A 25,049-nucleotide genomic window follows, 5' to 3' on the forward strand; every position below is an offset into this window, starting at 1 on the left:
TTTGGCATGTACGTTGGTGGACTTGTACATCGGAGTTGTCACTGACAACGAGGTTCAAGTAGACCGATGACTTTTTAGAAAGCAGGTAAGACAAAAACAAAAGCTAAAAGAAAAAGTAAACAAGTAAATAACAGGGTCATAAAACGTGGTAAAAATTAGGCGATTTCTGTATTGCTTTTTAAAACACTGTTGGTTGGGTTTAGGGAAGGGGTGGGCGGGTCAATCAGTGTTTTTTTAAAACACTATTGGTTGGATTTAGGGAAGAGGGAGGGTGGGGGGATTGGTCAGTTGGCCAGTCAGTAAATCAGTCAGTCGACAGCGGCCTCTGGTGGATTTACTTAAGCACAGCAGGCGCGAATGGCACTCACAAGAGAAATTTGAAAAAGCGCACACAGCGGCCTTTGATGGATTTGTGAAAACAAAAACTGCAAAAAACGTATCTCCTGGGATTTATTTAGCTTTCTCCAGAAATGTATATAGCAGTACGTAATCAGAATGAGCCTGGGTTGAAACTGTTACACAGTACAAGGGTTTATGGTTGGAAAAATTTTGCTCTAAATAGAGTCGGGGAGTGGATAAATGCTGACTCTGCTTACGCTGCTTTATATACTATGGGTCTGTTAAATTCTCAATTCGAAGATTATTTCAGGCAAGTGTGCTTTTTAAGTAGTTACAGGCAGGTCTTGACTACATTACAGACCCATATCATTACACCAAATGGAATTAAGTGTTCAATAGCTGATTCATAATGCTCACTCAAGGTGTGTATTATATTGTAGTAATTCAATAGTCCATCATCAATTATTCTTTGCTTAAACCACACATACAGTAGAAGCATTATTACATTTCTCTGATGTAGAACCCAAAGGTATTTTGGTAACTTTTTTAAGAGTACAAAGAAAGAACTACACTTGTAAAGTACTTACACATTCAGAAATAAAAGTACGAGAGCTGTCACTAGGGTGGTACCATTTCAAAGATACACACTGGTACTTGAAGGGTCCATATTGGTTTGTCAGAAGTATAAATTAGTACCTACAAATTTTAAGAGGAACACTTTTGTACATATTAGGTGCTAAAATGTACCATTGAGGTATTAATATGAAAATTTTAAGTACAAATTTGTACCTTTTGAAAAGGTACCACCCCAGTGACAGCTCACGTACCTTTATTTCTGAGAGTGTACTCACTTTATATCGAAGTTGATATTTAGCTGCACCATGTTGGTGTTTCGTAACATCAAATTTCTTATGAGGTGGGTTGTTAGCATACACTATGGACAATTTAGCTTACCCAATTTACATAGCGCATGTCTTTGGACTGTGGGGGAAACCACCCAGAGGAAATCCACGCGAACATGGGGAGAACATGCAAACTCCATTCGTAAATGCCAACTGACCAAGCTGGAGCTCAAACCAGCAACCTTCTTGCTGTGAGGCGAAAACGCTACCCACTGCGCCACAGTTTTAACCAAATCAGGCTAAAGTAATATGATGTGCAGTAAAACAACATTCCTGAAGGTTTTATGACCAGTAAACGTGTAAAAACTTACACTGGTCTTTGTATATTTGAAAGCTGTGGTTCCTTAGCTTCAATTTCTTAATTTATTTGTTAGAAACATACACTAGTAGAAGCTTAAGATGCATAATATTGTTAATGTGTAAAAAAATGCTGGATTGTCTGAACCCAACTTTAGTCAAATATGGACAAACCCAACCAATAAGTTAAATGTCATTTCACCAGCATGGATCATGCCACATATTGAGCTAGACTTTATTGTAGGGATGTAGGGATGAAAGGGATCGTAAGGGAAAAGTGGGATGAAGGGGAAGGAAAAGGATAGACAGTGAACAGGAAGGTAGGTTGGTCGGGCGTCCTTCGATGATGCCCAGAAACTCAGAGTGGGGGTACATCTCTGTATTATTTTTGTAGAGTGATTGGACTCTCCCATTCAACCTAGGAGAGAGAGGGTCATAGGATTTGGGAAGCATGAAAATAGAAGGAGGGAGGTTGAGTTTAAGCGAACAGGAAGAACAGTGCTAAAGGGTTGGTCTGCCTTAAATAAGTTTTAGGGACTAGGTGATTGGTTAAAAGTGTCAAAGTGGGGCGTGGTTCCGCTGCGAACCTTTGTTAACAAGTTAACTCCATTTAAATTTATTATGGCAATCCCCAACAATTTTCTTACAGTGTAATACTAAATAAATTGTGTATGACTTCAGTTACTTAAACACAGAACTCGTGCAAACATATCCAAAACACTAAGATAAAACAATTTCTTAACTGCAGTTTTTTTTACCCATTTCTTTTCCTATTAAAACATGCAATAAATAAAAAGTTTAAGATACAAACCAGCAAGTTAATAATTAAGACAAACGATTAAAATGATACAGAAAAAATATCACTTCGCAGTATCAAGCATCATAAGCTGTTGTAAAACAAACAGATGAACAAATATCCACACCCACATTAAAAATAAGGTGAATGCAACAGTATCTTTTAGGGTATGTGTGTATCCCATTACATGCAGTTATTAAATATTATTTGCACTATATCCTTTGCCTCCAGGATTGAATGCAAATGTAGTTGCATCAGTCGGTGGGTAATAACACATTACTGCTAATTGCATTGTCTCCAGCAATACACATATTGGCAAACATCAGCTGAAACAACACTTCAGTCGCCAGTCAGGAGCTCAGAGGAATTGATATGTCCATATGCTTATGTCATTCTGCAGCGCTGAGACCTGTGTTAACCCCTCATCCTTCTCCGCTAGAATCCATTTCCAGATGAATGAGACCGGATATTGAACTGTCAATCAAATAGTTTTCTGTCATTCAGGACAGAAACTGTCACGTTTCATTATTACGGATATCATCGTGTCTCTTCTACCTTTGGCAAAGGACTAAAATGATATATGTTTGACACAGAGTTATAAAGCCTTTTGGGTGAACTCTGTTTTTGCCTCACCAAACATATGTTTAAACTCCAACCAACATTTTTTTTTCTTCTTATAATAATTCATTGATGTTCAAAACGATTTCAAATATTTTTTTTTGTGTGTGTGTAACATTGCTCCAGTTTAATGCATATATGTATATTATTAATAATAATTACTATACTAATAGTACACACACACACACACACACACACACACACACATGCACACACGTATATTATTAGGTTATTACCAGTAAACAATTTTGTGTTATGCCTAATAAACATCTAAATTAGTCTTATCTTGGTTAAAACAAGGTCAGTGAAAATCTAATATGGCCCAAAACTAGACCAGTCATTAAATGGATAGATTGGACAGACTTTATATGTGTAGTCATTCATTTCTGTCTATTTGATGACTAGCTTTGGCCTATTCTTAGACGTCTATTAGATTTTCACTGAAAGCCCAAATTTAGCCTCGTTTTAGCCAAGGCGACTATGTTTAGACGTCTATTAGACATCCATCAGAGATCTTTTAAAAACAAAAATGCTTGCTGGGTATTATCTGCATGTCATTAGGTTTGAACATACGGTCCCACTTTATATTTGGTGGCCTCAACTGCTATCTACTTGCATCTAAAATTAAATATAATTTATTTACAGTGTTCATAATGTATTACAGAACACTTCTGGTGCTCTTTAGGTGGGATACAGCTTGGGTTAGGTACAAGTTTGGTAGTATCGGTAGGTTTAGGTGTAGGTTAAGGTGTAAGGGATGGTTAATTACAGAAATGATTTGTAGATGTAGTAACATTCAGGGTTATTATTATTAGTTTATTACCTCGCAAACAATTTTGTGTTATGTCTAATAAACATCTAAATTATTCTTATTTTGGTTAAAACTAGGTCAGTAAAAATCTAATAGACATCTTTGTAAGAATGGCCCAAAACTAGACCAGTCATTAAATGGATAGATTATACAGACTTTATATGTGTAGTCATACATTTCTGTCTAGTTGACGACTAGCTTTGGCCTATTCTTAGACGTCTATTCGATTTTCACTGACAGCCCAAATTTAGCCTCGTTTCAGCCAAGACGACTATGTTTAGATGTCTATTAGACATCCATCAGACATCTTTTAAAAACAAAAATGCTTGCTGGGTATTATCTGCATGACATTAGGTTTGAACATACGGTCCCACTTTATATTTGGTGGCCTCAACTGCTATCTACTTGCATCCAAAATTAAATGTAATGTACTTACAGTGTTCATAATGTATTACAGAACACTTCTGGTGCTCTTTAGGTGGGATACAGCTTGGGTTAGGTACAAGTTTGGTAGTATCGGTAGGTTTAGGTGTAGGTTAAGGTGTAAGGGATGGTTAATTACAGAAATGATTTGTAGATGTAGTAACATTCAGGGTTATTATTATTAGTTTATTACCCCATAAACAATTTTGTGTTATGTCTAATAAACAACTAAATTATTCTTATCTTGGTTAAAACAAGGTCAGTAAAAATCAAATAGACATCTCCGTAAGAATGGCCCAAAACTAGACCAGTCATTAAATGGATAGATTGGACAGACTTTATATGTGTAGTCATTCATTTCTGTCTATTTGATGACAAGCTTTGGCCAATTCTTAGACGTCTATTAGATTTTCACTGACGGCCCAAATTTAGCCTCGTTTTAGCCAAGGCGACTATGTTTAGACGTCTATTAGACATCCATCAGACATCTTTTAAAAACAAAAATGCTTGCTGGGTATTATCTGCATGTCATTAGGTTTGAACATACGGTCCCACTTTATATTTGGTGGCCTCAACTGCTATCTACTTGCATCCAAAATTAAATATAATGTACTTACAGTGTTCATAATGTATTACAGAACACTTCTGGTGCTCTTTAGGTGGGATACAGCTTGGGTTAGGTACAAGTTTAAGGTTAAGGTGTAAGAGATGGTTAATTAAAGAAATGATTTGTAGATGTAGTAACATCCACACTGTAAAAAATGGCCGTGATTTCAACGGTAAAAAACTGTAAAAATGCTACAGTACAAATCCGCAACCTAGTTAACAGTATGTTTCCTTAATATACACGGCGAATAACCGTAAATTGACTTTCCCAGAATTCCCTGCATGGTACATAACTTTTTATGCATTTGGTTGACAATAATTTGGATCTTTTTAGTTGTTTCCCCATCAGTTATGTACATTAGAGATTTATGTTACATCTAATGTTGATAAACAATGTTTATTTCATTACTTTAATATGCTAGTTACCATACTGGTGTTTAGTAGCTGTGTGAATGACACTGAGCACCTTCTATATGCTGATACTCTTTTCTGCTTGAGAAATGTTGAATGTGATGAGCATTGGCTCATTATGTAACTTCCTCATCACCACCTGCGTGTGGGTGTGCTAACGTGTCTAACTGTGTAACAAAAGATGTGTAGATGTTGATCATCCAAAATACAGACATATTTCCTCTATAAATTAATAAAATACGGTAATTTCCCGCAAAAATGAAAAATTACTTTTACGGTTTGTACCGTGTTTTTAACGGTAAAGTACTGGCAAGTAAAGTACTTTTACCGCAAATTTTACGGATTTATTTTTTGGTTTTTCATCAGTCATAAGTACAATTTAAAACATGTGGTAACACAATACATTGTAAGAAATTTGTACTTTCAGTGTAAGTTTTAGTTAAGACCACCTAATATGAAGTGTGAACGAACATACTATAAAATATAAAAACATGTAGAGGTAAAATTAAATTGACTATTAAATTTACAGTACCATGGTGTATTGTTTTTGCATGTAAATTAACTGAAAAACAATTATTTAAATGTCTAAAGTTCATTGAAATGAACTTAATGAATAGGCTTTAGTAAAGAAAGAGTGTTTTGCAAAATTGTTCAAATGTTCCCATTTTAAATTTTTATTTTTTTGCCTATGTTTAATTGTTAATAAAAATACTTCAGTTCAACAGTTGTATCTATAATATTGTATTTGTAATTTATAGAGTATATTTCAGTAAGCATATGGTGTTCATGACCTTTCTATGGACATTGCTTAATAAACTGTAACCACCAATCGGGATGTTAAAAAAAACTGGAGTGTCTGTGGAGAATGATCCACAAGAGAGATGGCTGAGTTTACCAGGGTTTATTAAATGCTCGCCTCAAGCACCGACACACTCGCCCTTATACACGGGGGTCGAATAGGAAAATAAATGTACACATAAACATACAACTCAGGGCACAAACAGGAAAAATAAGATGATTGATACCGTGATTTGTTAGAGCAGCTTATCTCTTCACTTGGTGGCATCATACTGACATACAGCAGACACATGCGCAGTAGTAGTCAACTGCGCCACAATTACTGCAAATACCCTAGCAGCCATTTCAGTACATGTTAGGGCTGTGCAATATATATGCTAAAACAATGTTGAGTTTGGATTATGACTGATAATTTTGCAAGTGTTTTTGAGGCCTGCCACTGTATAATAAATAAAAGGCATAAGAAATTATTAATAATTTCTTACATTTATATAGTGCTTTTCTGGACACTCAAAGCGCTTTACACATTGGGGAGAATCTCCTCATCCACCTCCTGCGTGGAGCATCCACCTGGACGGCAGCCATATTTGGCCAGACCGCACACCACACACTAGCTGATTGGAGAGGAGAGAGAGTGATGAAGCCAATTAAGATATGCCATTTCACTTTACTGGGGCATTAGGACTCACACAGACCACAGATTGAGCACCCCCTGCTGGTCTCACTAACACTACTTCCAGCAGCAACCTAACTTTCCCATGTGGTCTCCCATCCAGGTACTGACCAGGCTCAGCCCTGCTTAGCTTCAGTTGGACGACCATGTGAGAGTAGCAGAGAGCTAGCTGCCGGTAAAACTATGAGTTCAACTTTATTTGTATAGCACCTTAAAAATTGTCCTATCCTTATATTCTCTTTCCTAAACAAAAAAAAAAAAAAACTATTTTTTATAAAAAAGCCAAAAGAGAAGATGTAGGATTTGATTCATTAAAAAAAAACACCTAATGTAGATGAAACTTAAAATAAACTTAAATTAAATATATTTATTAATAACAATTAATTGTATTGAATTATTTATACAGCAAAGACAATATTGCTGTCAACTATGCAGTATTGATTTACATTTGATTGTTTAATTACTGTATAAGTAAATACAGTTAGACTCCTCGGAAAACAAAAAAAAAACACTGTTTAATTAATTTGTATATTTGTCTTTATTAAATTGATCTATGCTTGTAGTTTTTTTTATATTTTATGCAGATGCAATACCTTACAGAATCTGCACTATTTGTTTTTGCGTCTTTGTGTATTGACTGTTAATAATTGGTATGATTGGAAATTATTCGTAATCATTAGAATTGGTATCATATAGTACTTAAGTATTTAAAATAAAGTGTTGTGCTTCATTGTATCACAAACATCCACCCTTTTATGTAAATCAGGGTTATCATAGATTGCACCTTATTCGCAGTGCCATTTGTCTGGTGCAATTAATGGTGCATTATTCCTGTCAGCAGTAAGCAAGCGATAAATGGAATTTCATGCAAAATAGATGTTTATGCACATTTTACATCAATCAATGACTTTATAGCGGAGCATATATGCAGATATGTGCTGCATAAAAGCTATCTATCAGAATTTTTAAGAAGTTAATTCTGACACATGGCTTGCAGTGGTCACATATTTTACTACATTACTCTTTTAGTGATTTTTGCACCAAAATAACACAGATGGTCCATTAGAGAGAAAAAGCGCATGCATTGTCAGTGGTCCAGTTGTTTACTGGCGACTTCCTCCTCCACTCAAAATGTTTAAAACAAAGAAGTAAATGCAGAAAATCCAATGCAGCAATCTGTATGTAAAACACTTCTTTCTGTGGAAATGATCAGTTACTGTAGCTGTTATTGAGGGACACACATTGCTTCCGAGGCCAAAATGCTTTTGTTTGATATTGAGCAAATCATTGGAGGTTGCTTTGCAGTTTTCACTGCAGGGGTCTTTTTTTCAGTCAGACCGTCACAGCAGTAAAATCATTATATTTCTGCATCTATTTTCTACTTTAGTGTTCTTATGTACTGCAGTGTTTGTTGAACCCTTATGCTTACATTAACACTTTTGTCTCCTTATGGTCTTTTTTGTGTTTTGATTTGATCTTCATCATTTTGGCTGTGCAAATGCCAACTGCATATATACTTGCAAATATTGTATTCTATTAACACATTAATATTTTACCCTCATATCATTTCATAAATCTATTTTACTGTACATTAGGTATAAAATATAGTAAAAGCAAGCAGGACCTTCAGGAAAAGATAGTCCCCTTTGAAATCTATTAAACGTGCAATAATTTATGCCAGTGCCGCTTAAGCAATATTTAGTGTCTTTTTTAGTATTGGGTTTCCCTTTTCTTGTCAAGACTTAGAAAATGTGACTATATAAAACATTTAACTGCATTCATTTATTTAATTTTTTATTTATTTATTTTATTTTCTTTGCCTTTAAGGACTGCAGGCTTGCAAAAAATAATAAACTATGTTTTAATGTTAATGAATGTTGATTTAACTGCAGCAACGACATTAATGATAATAATATAGCTATTTAGCATATGTAAAATAATTAATTATTTGTATATTTTTCATCAAACAACTGTTGTGTATTGTAACTAAAATATACACTCAATGGCCACTTAATTAGGTATACCTTACTAGTATCATGTTGGAACCCTCTTTTGCCTTCAGAACTGTGAAGAACTTTTGTCGGCTGCACATCCAAGATGCAAATCTCTCGTTCCACCACTTCCCAAAGGTGCTTATTGGATTGACATCTGGTAACTGTGGAGGCCATTTAAGTACAGTGAACTCTGAGATGATTCACGCTCCATGACATGGCGCGTCATCCTGCTGGAAGAAGTAGGGTACACTGTGGTCTTAAAGTGATGGACATGGTCAGCAACAATACTCGGGTAGGCTGTGCCGTTGACATGATGCTCAATTGGTACTAATGGGCCCAAAGTGTGCCAAGAAAATATCCCCCACACCATTACACCACCACCACCAGTCTGATCTGTTGATACAAGGCAGAACGGATCCACGCTTACCATCCAAATGTTGCAGCAGAAATCATGACTCATTAGACCAGACAACGTTTTTCCAATCTTCTGTTGTCCAATTTTGGAGAGCATGAGCGAATTGTAGCCTTAGTTTCCAGTTCTTAGCTGACAGGAGCGGCACCTGGTGTGGTCTTCTGCTGCTGTAGCCCATCTGCTTCAAATTGGTCATGTTGTGCGTTTAGAGATGCTCTTCTGTGTCAGTTGTAACAAGTGGTTGTTTGAGTTACTGTTGCCTTTCTATCAGTTTGAACCAGTCTGGCCATTCTCCTCTGACCTCTGGCATCAACAAGGCATTTGCGCCCACAGAACTGCCACTTACTGAATATATTCTCTTTTTCTGCCCATTCTCTGTAAACCCTAGAGATGGTTGTGAAAATCCCAGTTGATCAGCAGTATCTGAAATACTCCGACCAGCCCGTCTGGGAACAACAACCATGCCACGTTCAAAGTGACTTAAATACCTTTTCTTCCCCATTCTGATGCTCAGTTTCAACTGCAGCAGATCGTCTTGACCATGCCTATATGCATTGAGTTGCTGCCATGTGATTGGCTGATTAGAAATTTGTGTTCACGAGCAGTTGGACAGGCGTAATAAAGTGACCAGTGCAGGGTTCAACGCTAAGGATTTTTCATACGGGTCCGATCGGGCCATTGGTTGAGATCTTTACTTGCCCTGCCAAAATTTTCACTGGCCCCACCAAAAAAAACCTAAAAAGTTAATAGCTATTTCTTAGCCACATATTTTAAATAATGGCAAAATAATGCCTGTGAATCTAGAATTTAAACATTTTAAATATGTTAATAAATGTATAATGAACAAAATTCAAGATTTTATGCAAATGAAATAGTGGTATGAAAAATGTGCTGGTATTTTAATGCAATTCTAAATAATTTTTATAAAAATGGCTTGCCAAACTGACAACTGTTTTTTTGGTTTTTTTCAGTTTCTTAATTTTGTTCCCATGTAATTGTCTGCTTCTAAGACTTTAGAAACAGACGTTTTCTTTTAGCCTCATTGTTTAATTTTGCCGCCATGTTGCCATCTGTACTGGTTGTTACCAGGTTCCAAAAAAAAAAAAAAAAACGTGCTCAACGTTACTGGCCGATAGAGGCCAGTAACAATCCTGTCTACTGTCCCGAGTGTCTTTCACGCTGGCCCCGGGCCACCGGGCAGTCCTTATTGTTGAGCCCTGCAGTGAGTATAATTAAAAACATTAAAACCTTAAAAAAAAATGAAAAAATGCTTGTACATAAAATCTACGTAATGCTACATACAACAACATAAACTCGTTGCTAAGTCTCTAATAAGTCTTTAGTAAATGAATGGGAGCTTAAAATGAATGGGGACAAATACCCTACTTTCAAAGAAATGGGCAGGCACGGATGTACTCTCCTGATGACAAGAGATGCAGTTGCATTCAGCTGTGTTGATTAACACTATTTATTGAATAGACGCAAAGATTGCGTTAACAATGCTGCATTAATGAGAAGCGCACTTGAAAAAGCTGAAAATGAATTGAAGTATACAGTGCAATTAATTTGGTTTTTGAACGCCAGTAAGCATATGGAATAGAGAGAAAGAGAGAGCGACAGGGTGTTGAGGTTAATAAATATTATGCTTGACAGCTTTGTTTTGCTGGGATTTACGGGCAATTCTTTGTGAATTTAAATGCTGTGTAAACTCTGCCAACCTTTTTTTTTTTTTCAAAAGACACAAAGGCACAAGCATTGGGTAATGGATCCGTTCGGTGCATTTAATGAAACGTTAATGTATTCTGACTTAACACCGTCTTCATTGTTTGTATTAGTTGAAAGAGAAAGGAAAGCTTTGGTGTTTTTGTGTGCGTTCATTTTGTGGTGTTTATTGTTTGTTCAAATAGTGATGAGAAAATGAATTCATTGGTCTAAGACAGGGGTGTCCAAACTCGGTCCTGGAGGGCCGGTGTCCTGCAGATTTTAGCTCCAACTTGCCTCAACACACCTTCAAGGATGTTTCTAGAAAGCCTAGTAAGAGCTTGATTAGCTAGGCCAGGTGTGTCTGATTGGGGTTGGAACTAAACTTTGCAGGACACCGGCCCTCCAGGACCGAGTTTGGACATGCCTGGTCTAAGAGCTTTATGTTAGTGTGTGTATATTGTAGGATTTGTATGTGTGTATGCTTGTTTATGTGGTTTACGAGGACAATTGTGCAATGACAAGGCTCTGACCTAGATGTTACATATTTGGTACATAGGTGGTTTATGAGGACCCCCCTTCCATTCGTGTCCTCATAATTCAAAATGCATAAAACCATACTCAACAGGGTCTTTTGACATTCAACATTGGCAAAAGGTTTCCTGTGAAGTTGGGTTTACGGGTAGGTTAGTCACTCTACAAGGACTCTCCAATGTTGATGGACCAGGTTATGTATGAGTGTTTTGAATTATGAGGACACAGGGCATGTCCACCTAAATAAAACATATTAAAGGCTCATACACACCAGGGCGCTGTTCATTCACGTTTATCTGTAATGCTTTTTGAGATGTTTTTCTGAATTCAGACCCAGGCGATTTTCATCGGCATTGTGCAGAGTAAATGCGCAAAATGACACCCTGGCATTAGACAACAGAGGCTCATTCTGAAAATGTAGCCCTATTTACATTTCTGGAGATTGCAAATTATTAAGCGAGAAGTACGTATGGTTGGGTTTAGGGAAGGAGGAGGGTGGGTCAGTCGGTCATTCAGTCGGTCGATAGTGGCCCCTGGTGGATTTACTCACGAACAGCAGGCACTAATGGCACTTGCGAGGGAAATTTTGGATCTGAAAAAACATGCACAGCGGCCTTTGGCAGGTTTGCGAAAACAAAACTGCAAAAAAATGTAGCTCCTGGGACGTATTTGGTGCTCTCAAGAAATGTTTATATAGGTTTGTTTTCAGAATGAGCCTGGGTTGACATTGGATGCAGCCCAATGAATTTGCGAGTGAAATGAAACTCACCATCACATCCTATTGGCTACTCTCCACTCCTACTGACAATTTTGTGGTTGCTGTTACACTTATTGTACAACTCTGTGTGTTCAGACACCTTGTTCATTACATAATCTTCTTCATTGCATGAAAGTGAAACTGGGAACACCTATACTGTTATGCCCTTGAGCGATGTGGTGTTTACTGTAACTTCAGTAGCTCCAGGCATGTGAATAATAGTGGCAATCTGATTGTTGAAAAATAAGTAAACGAGCATGAGGCGTTTTTTTCAAAGTGACACTTTTATGCGTGGTGTTCTTTTGCATTGGTGTGCACAATCGCATTGGCACCCTTTGTTTAGTCTCAAGGCGGTAAATGCATACATGTCAACCTTCCCGTTTTTCTCGGGATTCTCCCGTATTTTACAGTTCTGTCCCGCTATCATCCCGTAAAGGTATTTTCCCATATTTCTCCTGTATTTTCAGTCTTTCTCTGAAGGGTGGAAAGAAACATTAAAGAGCCGAGCCGAGCCTTCCTATAAGCAACACATACTGCTAAACCACCAGGGGCCGCCCCTTGCTTTTAAATGTGAGTCTGTTCTGTGCTTTCGCTTTGTTTAGGTACAAAAACACTTTGAAATAAATATAAAAACGGCACGATTCCCCTTCCTTTTCATTACAGGGGCCATCACTCCTCCTATACAATCCTAAAAACAGTCATATAATATTGCAGGACTGTCAGCTGTCAGCGCGCCAAAGTGATAAATAGACGCTGTTTCCCAAACGGATTCTGTACATGGGATTTGAAGCGGAGCGAAAGTTTGGCTTTTGGGTGCGTGTTTAAACAGACATATACACATAATTAATAATAATAATATTTAAAGATGTCGATCTCAGTGTTTTTTGTTTTTTTTGCTGTTCAAACACAACTAATTTCGTCTTAAATGAGCATTAAAAGTTAGGAAAGCAGTAGAATGCCTTTATTATATTGCTAAATGTGTTCATTTTTAAAGTGACACCTTATTTAATGTAATCAAATGAAAAAAATCTAAATAAATAAGAGATTCATTCGCTGCTCTTTAATTAGAATGTGTAAGCTATATACAGTGAAGAAATGGCTAATGAGATATGATAACTTGATTCTATTTCATTATTATAGCTATTCATTTTAATAAGCTGAACTGTTTGCTAATTTATTTGCTGCTAATGTATATAATTATTTTTTCTTTTGTAAAATAATGATAATAAAACATATTACTGACCATTTAACTGTTTATTTACAACGAAACAGCTCCAAATGAACATGTTTAGTAATTTGGGTTTTTTTTAAAGGAGGAGGGGGTGGATCCCTTGTGGGCATATTCCTTATTTTCACATCCCAATGTTGACAGGTATGTAAATGTTGGAGAAAAGTGCAAGAGTCCTGGAGTGAACAGTCCTGATAAGCAACACCTTGGTCATACCCTCATTTATTTATTTATTTATTTTTTTACAAATTTTAAGATGATTGCGCAAAAAAAAAAAAAAAAAATCTGTCCCCCAAAAAACCTTAGGAATTGTGTTGTGGAAGACTCCAAATCCAGTTCTGTTTTTACATTACTGTGACGATTGGGTTTAGGGTTGGGGTAGAGGAAATTTAATAAATACTTTAAATAATTCTCATTATTGTATGTGATCGATAGCTGATTAACCATGGATGACTGATAACAGCCTTCTGAGCCTACCAGTAGTACCCATATCCATCAGCTGATTACTCCTGATAACGACCATTTAATCAAGTGATAACATTCGATATCAGAACACAAATGTATATAATGACATAGGTATGTGTAATAAATTTTGATGGCTTCTAGTCATCGGGAAGAAGTAGTTGGAGAACCAACAGACATATAAACACTTTATTCATTTATTGATTCATACATATCCTTATGAAAGACACCTTAACAGAAACTGAAACCAAACATAACATGTTCCAGGCCTGGTCCTCTCGTCTTTCGCTTCCCTCAGCTCACGGCCATACACCCCCCTCATAACAGTGTGAAACATGTATTACAAGGAGATGGTGAATTATGAGGACATTGCTGATGCCCTTATTTCTCAAAAGGCTTATTCACACAGAATGTTGAATTATACAGAGTTGTACAGTGTATAAACAATGGAAACCTATGGATGTGTGTGTGTGTGTGTGTGTGTGTGTGTGTGTGTGTGTGTGTGTGTGTGTGTGTGTGTGTGTGTGTGTGTGTGTGTGTGTTTGTGTGTGTGTGTTTGTGTGAAGATACACTTCATCGAAAAGCCATTAGTCGAGAGATCTCATTAGTGTGAGCATGGTTTATTCAATAGAGAGCTGGGTATTGTACACCTTTAACACATTAATTACCAGCAGTTACAGTTTGAAACGCTTATAGGAGATGCACAACCCATGCAAAGCTTTTATATAAGTAGTGTTGAACAGGCCTGCAGTGTTTTTATTGTTTAATATGGGATTAATGATTTATAACTATTGAATAATCTCTAATTATTTTCTTACAGAGCTGTAAGGGTTTAATTGTGTGTGAAAGTGAGTGAAACGCTATCACTCTTTAATGTCTTTGGTAAAAGACGGTTGTCTAAAAGCAAAACACGCAGCCATTTCTGAAGTGGTTTCATCGTCAAAATTATCTCTAGAAATCATCAGAATAATAAAAGTATTACTAATGTACAGAGTATTGACATAGAGGTCTTCATAAGTTGTCAAAAGAGAAAAATTATGTTAATTATGCATATTTTTTCTTTATCATATTTTTTTTTTGTCAGAGCTATATTTTTAAAGTGATTATGTATACTTATATAAAGCCTAATAAATGCATAAAAAGTGTCTGCTTTAAAGTTTTAATGTGTCTATTGTTTGAAATATTTTTTATTTATTTGTTTATTTTTTACATGTTTACGTTTTGCTTTTATTTGTTTAATTGCAGTATACAATTTTTGCTTAATGAAGAAATGGTGCACATTTCATAATTTCAGTGTAGTTAATTATATATTAACATTTTTTAAACATTGTGCTTTTAGCATTTTTTAGATTCGGCATTTTTAGATGAGTTAATTAATGTTGGATTTTGTCAAATATCATATATAATAATTATATAATTATTTCATAAAGCAAAAGGCATCAGGAAATTCAATTCAATTCAGCTTTATTTGTATAGCGCTTTTACAATGTAGATTGTGTCAAAGCAGCTTCACATAAATGGTCATAGTAACTGGAACAGTGTGGTTCAGGTTTTAGTGTTTAAGTTCAGTTCAGTTCAGTTTAGCTCTGTTCAGTGTGATTTAATCATTACTGAGAGTTCAAACACTGAAGAGCAAATTCAACGATGCGTAGCTCTACCAATCCTGAACCATGCGAGGCAGTGGCGACAGCGGAGAGGGAAAAAAAAACTTCACCTGATGGGAGTGAAGAAAAAAAACCTTGAGAGAACCAGACTCAGTTGGGCACGACCATTTTAATTTCTCCGCTGGCCAAAAGTCTTGTGCAGAACTTCATTCGCCGTGGTTTATGCTGGAAGATGGCCTCAATGAAGACTCGTCTGTCCCTGGAGCGTCGCTGGAATCAGACTCATGTTCTCCACTCCCCACGACCATCAGCGCAGCAGCAGCTCAGGATATGGCCTGGTCCCGGATATGGAATCCTTGGGATCATCACGTCGCTGGTCTTGGATCCAATCAGTGACTCCGCCTAATCTGAGGACCTCGGGATGAGTATCCCCAGGTGAAAATAGAGAATAAAGAGAATAATTAGCGTAGCTGCTGTTCATAGTGTATATAAGCAAGATGTAGAAGCCAGTGTGGAACCTGCTAGGTGATGCACTGAGTGTATGCTTTACTAAACAGATAGGTCTTTAATCTAGTTTTGAACTGGGAGAGTGTGTCTGAGCCTCGGACATTACCAGGAAGGCTATTCCAGAGTGTAGGAGCCATGAAAGAGAAGGCTCGACCTCCTTTACTTGATTTTGCTATTCTAGGTACTACCAGAAGCCCTGAATTTTGAGATCTTAAGGAGCGAGTTGGTTCGTAGCGAGACAGAAGGTTGGTTAGATAAACAGGAGCTAGATTATTTAGAGCTTTATAGGTGAGAAGTAATATTTTAAATTCAATACGAAATTTAACAGGCAGCCAGTGTAAGGAGGATAAAATTGGGGTTATATGATCATATTTTCTAGACCTGGTCAGAACTCTGGCTGCTGCATTTTGCACTAATTGAAGTTTGTTAATAGAGGATGCTGGGCAGCCAGCAAATAGAGCATTACAGTAATCCAGTCTCGAAGTCATAAAAGCATGGACTAGCTTTTCTGCATCTGAAATGGATAGCATATTTCGTAATTTAGCGATATTTCTCAGATGAAAGAAGGCAGTTTTTGTGACATGGGATATATGGTTTTTAAAAGTTAGATTGCTGTCTAATATGACACCCAGATCTTTTATAGTAGAGCTAAAGCTAACTTTGTATCCCTCTAATTGTAAATTGAGTTGCGAGATCTGCTGTGTGCAAGATTTAGGCCCAATAAGTAATAATTCTGTTTTGTCTGAGTTTAAGAGAAGAAAATTGTTGGTCATCCAGTCTTTGATGTCTTTGATACACTCAGTTAGTTTAGAAAGTTCAGACGTCTCGTCAGGTTTAGTGGAAATATATAATTGAGTATCATCTGCATAGCAGTGAAAGCTGATCCCATGTCTTCTAATAATGTCTCCCATAGGTAGCATGTAAATTGTAAACAGTAAAGGGCCTAAAACTGATCCTTGAGGCACCCCATACTTTACTGGGCAGATTTGTGAAGGCTGTCCATTAAGATTTACAAACTGGTAGCGGTCAGTTAAGTATGACTTAAACCATTGTAGAGCCTGTCCCTGGACACCTGTAGACTTTAAGCGATTTATGAGGATATTGTGGTCAATGGTATCAAATGCCGCACTAAGATCGAGTAAAACTAATAGCGAGACGCACCCTCGGTCAGCAGCTAAGAGTAAATCGTTGGTTATTTTCACTAAGGCGGTTTCTGTACTGTGGTGAGCCCTGAAACCTGACTGAAACACTTCAAAAATATTGTTCGTCTGCAGAAAAGAGCATAATTGAGTGGAAACAACTTTTTCTAGTATTTTAGACATAAATGGAAGATTTGAAATAGGCCTATAGTTAGCTAAGTTGTTGGTGTCTAGTTGCGGTTTCTTAATAATAGGCTTAATAACAGCTAGCTTGTAAGAGTTTGGAACATGGCCTATAGATAAAGAAGAGTTGATAATGTTAAGAAGAGGTTCTCCTATAGCAGGTAGCAGCTCTTTCAGTAATTTTGTTGGAATTGAGTCCAGCATACACGTAGCTGGTTTAGAGCTATTTATAATTTTCACTAACTCTTCATGTTCTATGATTTTGAAGCAGTGTAGGTTATTATTATTATGATTTAATGAAATATTTACAGGATTTGGAGTATAAGCCGGTGCAGAAAGTTTGGCATCTCCTATTTTCTGTCTAAAGCCTTCTATTTTATTACTGAAAAAATTCATGAAGTCATCACTACTAATTTGCGGTGGAGTAGTTTGTTCCAAGGATGACCGATTATTTGCTAATTTAGAGATGGTGTGAAATAAAAATCTAGGATTGTTATGATTATTTTCTATCAGTTTGCGCAGGTGCTCGGTCCTGGCAGATTTTAGAGCCCTCCTATAGCTGGACATACTGTCTTTGTACGCAATTCTAAAGACCTCTAAATTAGTTTTTTTCCATTTACGTTCCAGGGCGCGGGTTGCTGTTTTGAGCGCACGAGTATGACTATTATACCATGGTATAGTTTTAATCTCTCTAGCCTTTTTTAATTTGATGGGTGCCACAGTATTTAGTGTGCTAGTAAAGATGGCATCCATACTGCTGGTTACTACATCAAGATCATTTGAGTTTGCGGGTGCATTACGAAATAGAGAGAGATCAGGTAAGTTATTTATAAATTCATCTTTAGTTGACGGAACAATAGTTCTACTAGGGCGGAGTATTGGAGCGGGTTTGCTGATTTCAGGTAAACATAGCTTATATAGTAAGAGGTAGTGATCTGTAATATCATCACTTTGTGGTATAATGTCTACGTCAATAACCTCGATTCCATAAGACAGAATTAGATCTAATGTATGCTTTAAGCGATGGGTTGGACCCACAACGTTTTGCTTTATCCCAAGTGAGTGTATTAAATCCATAAACGCGAGCCCTAATGTATCATTAGCGTCATCTATGTGGATGTTAAAGTCACCTACAATTAGAATTTTATCAGTTTTGACTAGTAAGTCAGAAATAAAATCAGAAAATTCTTTTAGAAATTTGACATAGGGTCCTGGGGGTCTATATATGGTGATTAAAGCGAGAGATAACATAGGTTTTTGTATAGTATCTGGAAGCTGAACATTAAGCGATAATACTTCAAAGGAGCTAAACATAAGTCCGTTTCTCTGTTTAATATTAAGGAAATCACTAAAGATTGATGCAACTCCACCACCACGACCAGTTTGACGAGCCTCATGTTTATATAAGAATCCTGGAGGAGTTGCTTCATTTAAGCTAATATAGTCATTTTGTTTCAGCCAGGTTTCAGTGAGACAGAGTGCATTAAGATTGTTTTCTGTTATTATTTCATTAATGATAAGTGCTTTAGGTGCAAGTGACCTGATGTTTAGGAGACCAAGTTTTACGAAATTTGTATTTTCACTTTCTACTGGTTTTTCTGGTTTGATTCTTACTAGATTTTTCCTGGAGCACACAGTACGTTTATTTCTTAATCTAATAATACGAGGAACAGACACAGTCTCTATAGGATTCGCCAGATATGCGTTACTGATGTTTAAGTGGGGTGAACAAGAGTCTAGGTGGCTATTGTGTGAATTTTGTGAATTTTTACCTGCTAGTCAGATGGTGCGAAGTAGTCTGGAGATGTTGTCCGACAGGAGTTCAGCTCCGGCTCGACTGGGGTGCAGGCCGTCAGGACGGAAGAGCCTAGGACGCTCCCAGAAAAGATTCCAGTTATTAGCAAAGAGCAATTTCTGTTCTTTACACCATGTTATTAGCCATTCATTCAAAGCTAAAAGTCTACTGAACCTTTCATTTCCTCGGCGGTAGGTAGGAAGCGGCCCAGAAACGATGATCTGCGTGGCGGGCGAGGTGCGTCGAACCGTCTCGATCAGGCTCCTGAAGTCCTTCTTCAGGATCTCCGACTGCCGGAGCCCGGTGTCGTTTGTCCCCACGTGGAGGACAACGGCACCAGGGCTCTCGGCAGCGCCCAGGATGGTTGGAATCTGTGTAGAAATATTTTTCACACGGGCACCAGGAAAGCAGAAAGTACGTACTTTATTACCTTTTGAGGAGGCGGCACGGACGTGACGAACGATCGAGTCACCGATGATGGCCACATCGGGACCCGACTCGCGGAGAGGGGAGAAGCGGTTCTCCGTGGAGATCTCGAACACAGGCGGAGACGTTCTGCCCCGGGATCTGGGAAGCACCTTGCGCGGCTGCACCCAGGCGCCGTGGTAGCCGGGTGTCGGCGTGAACGACGCCTGGCTGAGCCGCGCCCCGGGTGCGCTGGGCCTGGACAGAGAAGGACGCGGGGTTGAGGTAGAGGGAATGATGTGGTTGTAATTTCCACGTACCTTAGGTGATGAGACGGCCTTAGCATTAGGTACGGCTAGAAGCCGTTCCCGTAGCCGCGACCGTCTTACCACCAGCGCACGGATCTGGGACTCCACTTCTTCCAGCTCCAGCTCCAACGCCTCCATCGATGCTTCTCCTGCACACAAGGACAGAGACGGAAGCGACATTTTACGGGGTAAAGAGCAAAGCCAGTAAGTCAAAAGTGTATGGTTAAAGAGGTCGGTAGCTTTAGCTGACCAGCGGCGCTAGCAGGCTAAAGCTACAAACAACAGGCGGATGCTCGAGGGACAGACCGTTTTTAAAGCAGCTTTGTTTGTATAAATGTATTAAGGGTTTGGTCACCCTAAGTAGGAGAGACAAATACTTAGCGAATGAGGAAGAATTTAATGATTAAGATTTAAATTGCGAGTAAATAGCAAGTCCAAACTTCAAGCACACAGTGTGTGACCGAACGGAGACAGTGACGACAGTGACGCCAGTGACGTCACTCGAGCAAATATGGAAACCCATTTTCAAATAAGTTTAAACTTTTAAGTAAAGTTTTTAAAATGTTACTGCAAAGACGGACTGCAAAGAAGTAACTGCAATTACCATGCAAATTTCCAATTGTAAGATTTACATCGAATAACCACCCATAAAAATATGTCAGTCAAAAAGACAAACCTTCAACAAAAGCACAAATCCATATACCGAGATTCATATTTGGCCATCTCCGGTCATTATGAGCCTGCTGAGAGAGCGCTTTCTGGAGTCAGAAAGGAGCGTGTTGTGGCCCTTCAGATGAACACAATCATGCTGACTGCTGCTTTTCCTGCATTGGTTATGCTTTGGCACAGGTTATCAGGGCGAGCGCCTGTGAAGCTTCTTCTCTCTTTAATCCACATATCATTGCCCGTGGGTTTTACGCCCGCTGTGAGTGAAGAAACGGGAGAGGAGGGACAATGCATCACAAGCACAAAAACGAACAAGCAGACTCTTTTAAAAGCCTGAGTTTACCTCGACAAACCTGCGACCAGGAGATGCTTAATCCGAAGATTATGCAGAGCGGAGTTTACTGCATACATTGGTTTAGCAGTGCAATGCAGTTAAAGTTAAAAGTAAAGGTGAGACCAGAGTATAAGGAATTTAATAGGAATGTGTGTGTGTGTGATGTGATGTGAAGTGTCCGCTCACGGCCAACCTCTATAAAGCACAGAGACAGCACTGAAATATTGATGTGGTGGCTGTTAGTAAATGGAGAAAAAGTAGCTTTTACTGGGACGATACTAAGAAATGCAATATATTCATTAATTTTCTTTCCAGCTTAGTCCCTTTATTAACCAGTGGCAACCACAGCGGAATGAACTGCCAACTTATCCAGCATATGTTTTACGCAGAGGTTGCCCTTAAAATAGTAATAAAATGTTTAATTTCTGTTATAATATAATTGTAATTTGTAATAAAAGTGTAGTAACATAATAAATTGTTTATTTATAAAATTAAGTTTTTATATTGTTTATAATTAAATAGTTTTTTTGGCCAAATTTTTTTATATTATTCATATAATTGATTAATTTTTTTCAAGCTCCTCTCACACATTTTTTTATTACATTTTATTTACATTTACATTTATAAAAATGGAACATTCTTGAGTATTGTTACAGTGACAGTAGCTAGATCGCTGAAAAACAACACACAAACACACCACATATATGAACTACAACTCCCAGCATGAACCTCACACACACCGGTTCCTTTTTGACACTGATTAAACACAGCTGGTAACTCATCAATGACTAATTTTTTGGACTATTTATGTTTATGGGTAAAACAAAGACCATGCAGGTCAGGTAGTTGAAACTGTAGGCTACAAATTAATCATTCGCTGTAAATTAATTAATTATTCATAAATAATTAATTCACCTCTGGCTATGACGACAATGCCATCGTCCATCGCAATGTTTCACATTAGACATCGTACGATGCCAAATTGGTTGACATCGCCCAACCCTATCGATATGTACGTCGGCGGACTTGACACGCAGATTGGAGTTGACCGCAACAACGGGGTTCGAGTCCAGTGAAAAACAGTTCCAGAAAGCAGGTAGGTCATTTGGGTTTAGTGAAGTGGGTGGGCGGTTCAATCAGTGAATTTTAAAACACTATTGGTTGGGTCAAGTCTGTCGACAGTGGCCTCTGATGGATTTACATGAGAACAGTAGGCGCCAATCGCATGCGCAAGAGAAATTTGAGATCTGAAAAAGCGCACACAGTGGCCTCTGGTTGATTCGCGAAAACAAAAACTGCAAAAAATAAAAAATAATAAACGTATCTCCTGGGGCATATTTTGCTTTTTCCAGAAATGTATATAGGAATACGTAATTAGAATGAGTCTGGGTTGTAAAAGAAAGAGTGTGATGCATACGGGGAGGAACACTTTACGTCCAACATATACAGTAGGAAAAAAAGAATATGGATTATAATATAATATTCTATAATATAAAGTCAGTGTCTACCAATTTTCAACAGTCTTCAAAAGAAGTCTTCAAGTCTCATAGTTGTGCTTTCACTGAAATTAAAAATGGATTTACTACTTTTTTTAAGGAAGGTGGTTGCAAACTATTTATATGGGCTGAATATGAACAAATGAATTACATTTAGTAATGTTCAACTTAATTTGTTTAAATTCAGCCCACATAAATAGTTTGTAACCACTTACCTTAAAACAATGTAGTAAATCCATTGAATCCTTTTGGGGGTGATTTACCGCTTTAACACCTATGCACCTATGACATTGTGCTTAGTGTAGCTTGTACAGCATTTCTTCCTCTTCTTCATCCACTGTGTGTGCAGATTTGTGTGTTGCTGTTTGTGTGTTCATGCACTTTGTTTTGATTGTGTGTGGCGTTTTGCACCCCCATTGTCCAATTAAAGTGGAAGCATCAGTGAGTTTAGCTGAAGCTGGAGGAGGGAGCGCCGTTCTCCTTCAGTCCAGCCTTATTACCGCAGAGCCGGGGCCGCATGAGTCCCCCAGGGGCCCAGTCTCTCCCGGCATCCCACCGACACCAGGGCTTCATTAACTCCCATCCAAACAGCTCAGAAACAACTGGATCATTCTGGAGCTCCTCAGCAAAAACACGCGTCATTTAAATGTCGAGGACAAGAAAAACAGCACAAAGTCATTAGAGCTGCAGTTTTACAGCAGTTTAGAGCTCATTGGTGCCCATCAGGTTTCTGGACTCTGAAGTTAAGGAAAGGCAATTGGTTTGTTTTTGATTTTAGTTGCTGGATCTGGAATAGACCGTCACTTTAAAGTGTCTGATCTGATGAGTTGATTTGTCTATAGTGTCTACAGTGGAGGTTGAGGGTTATGACAATTTTGAAATAATAATAAGTAGCAATGGGGAATATGATCATAATTTAAAATGACCCATTGTATTCAAAAAGGCTTTAAAAAATGTACATTTTCCTGTGCTTCAGTGCTGTTTTCATCATTATTACGCCAGTGTCATGAAGTCTTTTATTTCACAAATCATTCTAATATGCTAAATTTATGCAAAAAAACTAAAATAATAATAATAATAATAATAATTATTATTATTATTATTATTATTATTATTTTTATTAATATTAATGATATTATTATTATTATCATTATCATTATTATTATTTATTATCATTATTATCATTATTATCATTACTATTAATTTTTTATTATCATTAGCATCATTATTATTATTATTATTTAATTATTATTATTGAATTATTATGCTGTATTTTTCTATAAATTTTTTCCTAGGATTGTTTATTTAATGAAATGTTCAAACTCTCTTAAAAGTCTCTCTCCCCAATAAAATCAAACAAACAAACAAACAAACAAAAATATTTCCAATACTGGTTTGCAGCTAAGGGCATCCGCTGTGTAAAACATATCGTGAAATAGAGTTTATTCTGCTGTGGCAACCCCTGTAATAGAGACTAAGCTGGATAGGAAAATGAATTAATGAAAAATGTAAAATATATCAATTTTGTAATATTTTATATATATATATATATATATATATATATATATATATATATATATATATATATATATATATATATATATATATATATATATATATATATATATATAATTTTGTTTTTGAGCAATTGAATGCATTCCTAAACTAAATGTTTTTACAAAAAACATAGAAATAATTTATAATAATCTAGAAAAATATATAAATGATTATGTTGATGTAAATCCATATAAACATATTCTATTTTATATTATAAAATATTATTATAAGTCATATAATTATAAAACAATGTAACTATATATATAAATATAAACTATATAAACTATATAAATGTCTGTCTTATTAGAAATATATAAAAAAATGTTTTATATTTGTATTAATTATAATAACATATATTAATATTTTATTATAAATTAAACAAATAAATGGCCTCTTTTTTTTTGCAGCTGGATACTTAGGAATTGCTGTGGTCATTTTCAGTTTGGTCCATCAGGCAGGAATGTGTCATTGCTTTCATTGAGGAATGAGATGCTCTTCCTCTTCCCCTGGCAGCTCCTGGATCCAATATTCCAGTTTGCCAACAGGCTTTAGCTGACTGACAGCAGGCACATCTCCATCTCTCACAGCCCCTCAGTATTTCACCCTCAGCCGTTCACTTGAACAGCCCTGTGTCTGTATGTAGTGTGATAATCTATACATGCTGCAATAAAACCCTGACGAGTTGGAGATTCGTTAAGTGCTTTGAGTTCAATCCCAACATGAATAATCTGCATCCGAGCAGCAGTGCCATGCTCAATTTGAGGAGAACTTAAGTGCTGTCAATATTAAAGCAAATGTTCAGGCATAAAATTGAAATGTGGCAGTGATTAAGGATTTTAGCAGGAACAGTAAGAATTTTAATGTTTTTTTTTATTTAAAGAAATCTATTCTGCATATTATTGATCCAAAGAACAGCTAAAACAGTTGCATTTTGTAATGACTTTACCTCATAAGATAACGGTTTTTTATATAAATATATTTTGTAATGTAATATACTCTTGCGATTTCAAAGCAGAATTTCTTTATCATCCTTACTCCAGTTACGTGATCCGTCATATATCATTATGCATTTCTGATTTGCTGCACAAATAAACATTTATTATTATTATTTTTATTATCTCATTAAAAATTGCAAAATTTAACTCCAAAGAATATTAATCTTTCCATTAAAAACTTAAAAAGAATAGTTATTTTATTTTGTTCACATCTGCAGCTGACAGACAGAACAGAAAAAGAAACCATTGCTACTTCACCAATGTCACTTTAGAGAAAGTATTTGAATGATTCTCTTGC

At 36.9% G+C, this 25,049-nt stretch overlaps 2 protein-coding genes across 19 annotated transcripts in view; one reads left to right on the forward strand and one right to left on the reverse strand.

Annotated features, from left to right (window-relative positions):
* LOC137488539 (uncharacterized) overlaps positions 1-20,181 on the reverse strand; it is a 366,016-nt gene extending 345,835 nt beyond the window's left edge. Inside the window, exons 1-5 of one of the 10 annotated variants that reach the window (XM_073931843.1) lie at positions 20,010-20,181; positions 19,785-19,852; positions 19,421-19,653; positions 19,165-19,361; positions 15,208-19,062 (exon numbers count right to left, since the gene is read on the reverse strand). In XM_073931843.1, the coding sequence (XP_073787944.1) occupies positions 18,975-19,062; positions 19,165-19,361; positions 19,421-19,477 (342 nt within the window). In that variant the 5' untranslated portion in view covers positions 19,478-19,653; positions 19,785-19,852; positions 20,010-20,181 and the 3' untranslated portion in view covers positions 15,208-18,974. Of the gene's footprint in view, positions 1-15,207 lie in introns of those variants that run through there. The other 9 variants (XM_073931842.1, XM_073931841.1, XM_073931838.1 and 6 more) reach the window with 9 other exon arrangements.
* dlgap3 (discs, large (Drosophila) homolog-associated protein 3) overlaps positions 1-25,049 on the forward strand; it is a 332,997-nt gene that overhangs the window by 56,315 nt on the left and 251,633 nt on the right. The gene's annotated exons all lie outside the window — the stretch shown is intronic.

This window comes from Danio rerio, chromosome 19 (assembly GCF_049306965.1).
Source record: "Danio rerio strain Tuebingen ecotype United States chromosome 19, GRCz12tu, whole genome shotgun sequence".
Lineage (NCBI taxonomy): Eukaryota > Metazoa > Chordata > Actinopteri > Cypriniformes > Danionidae > Danio > Danio rerio.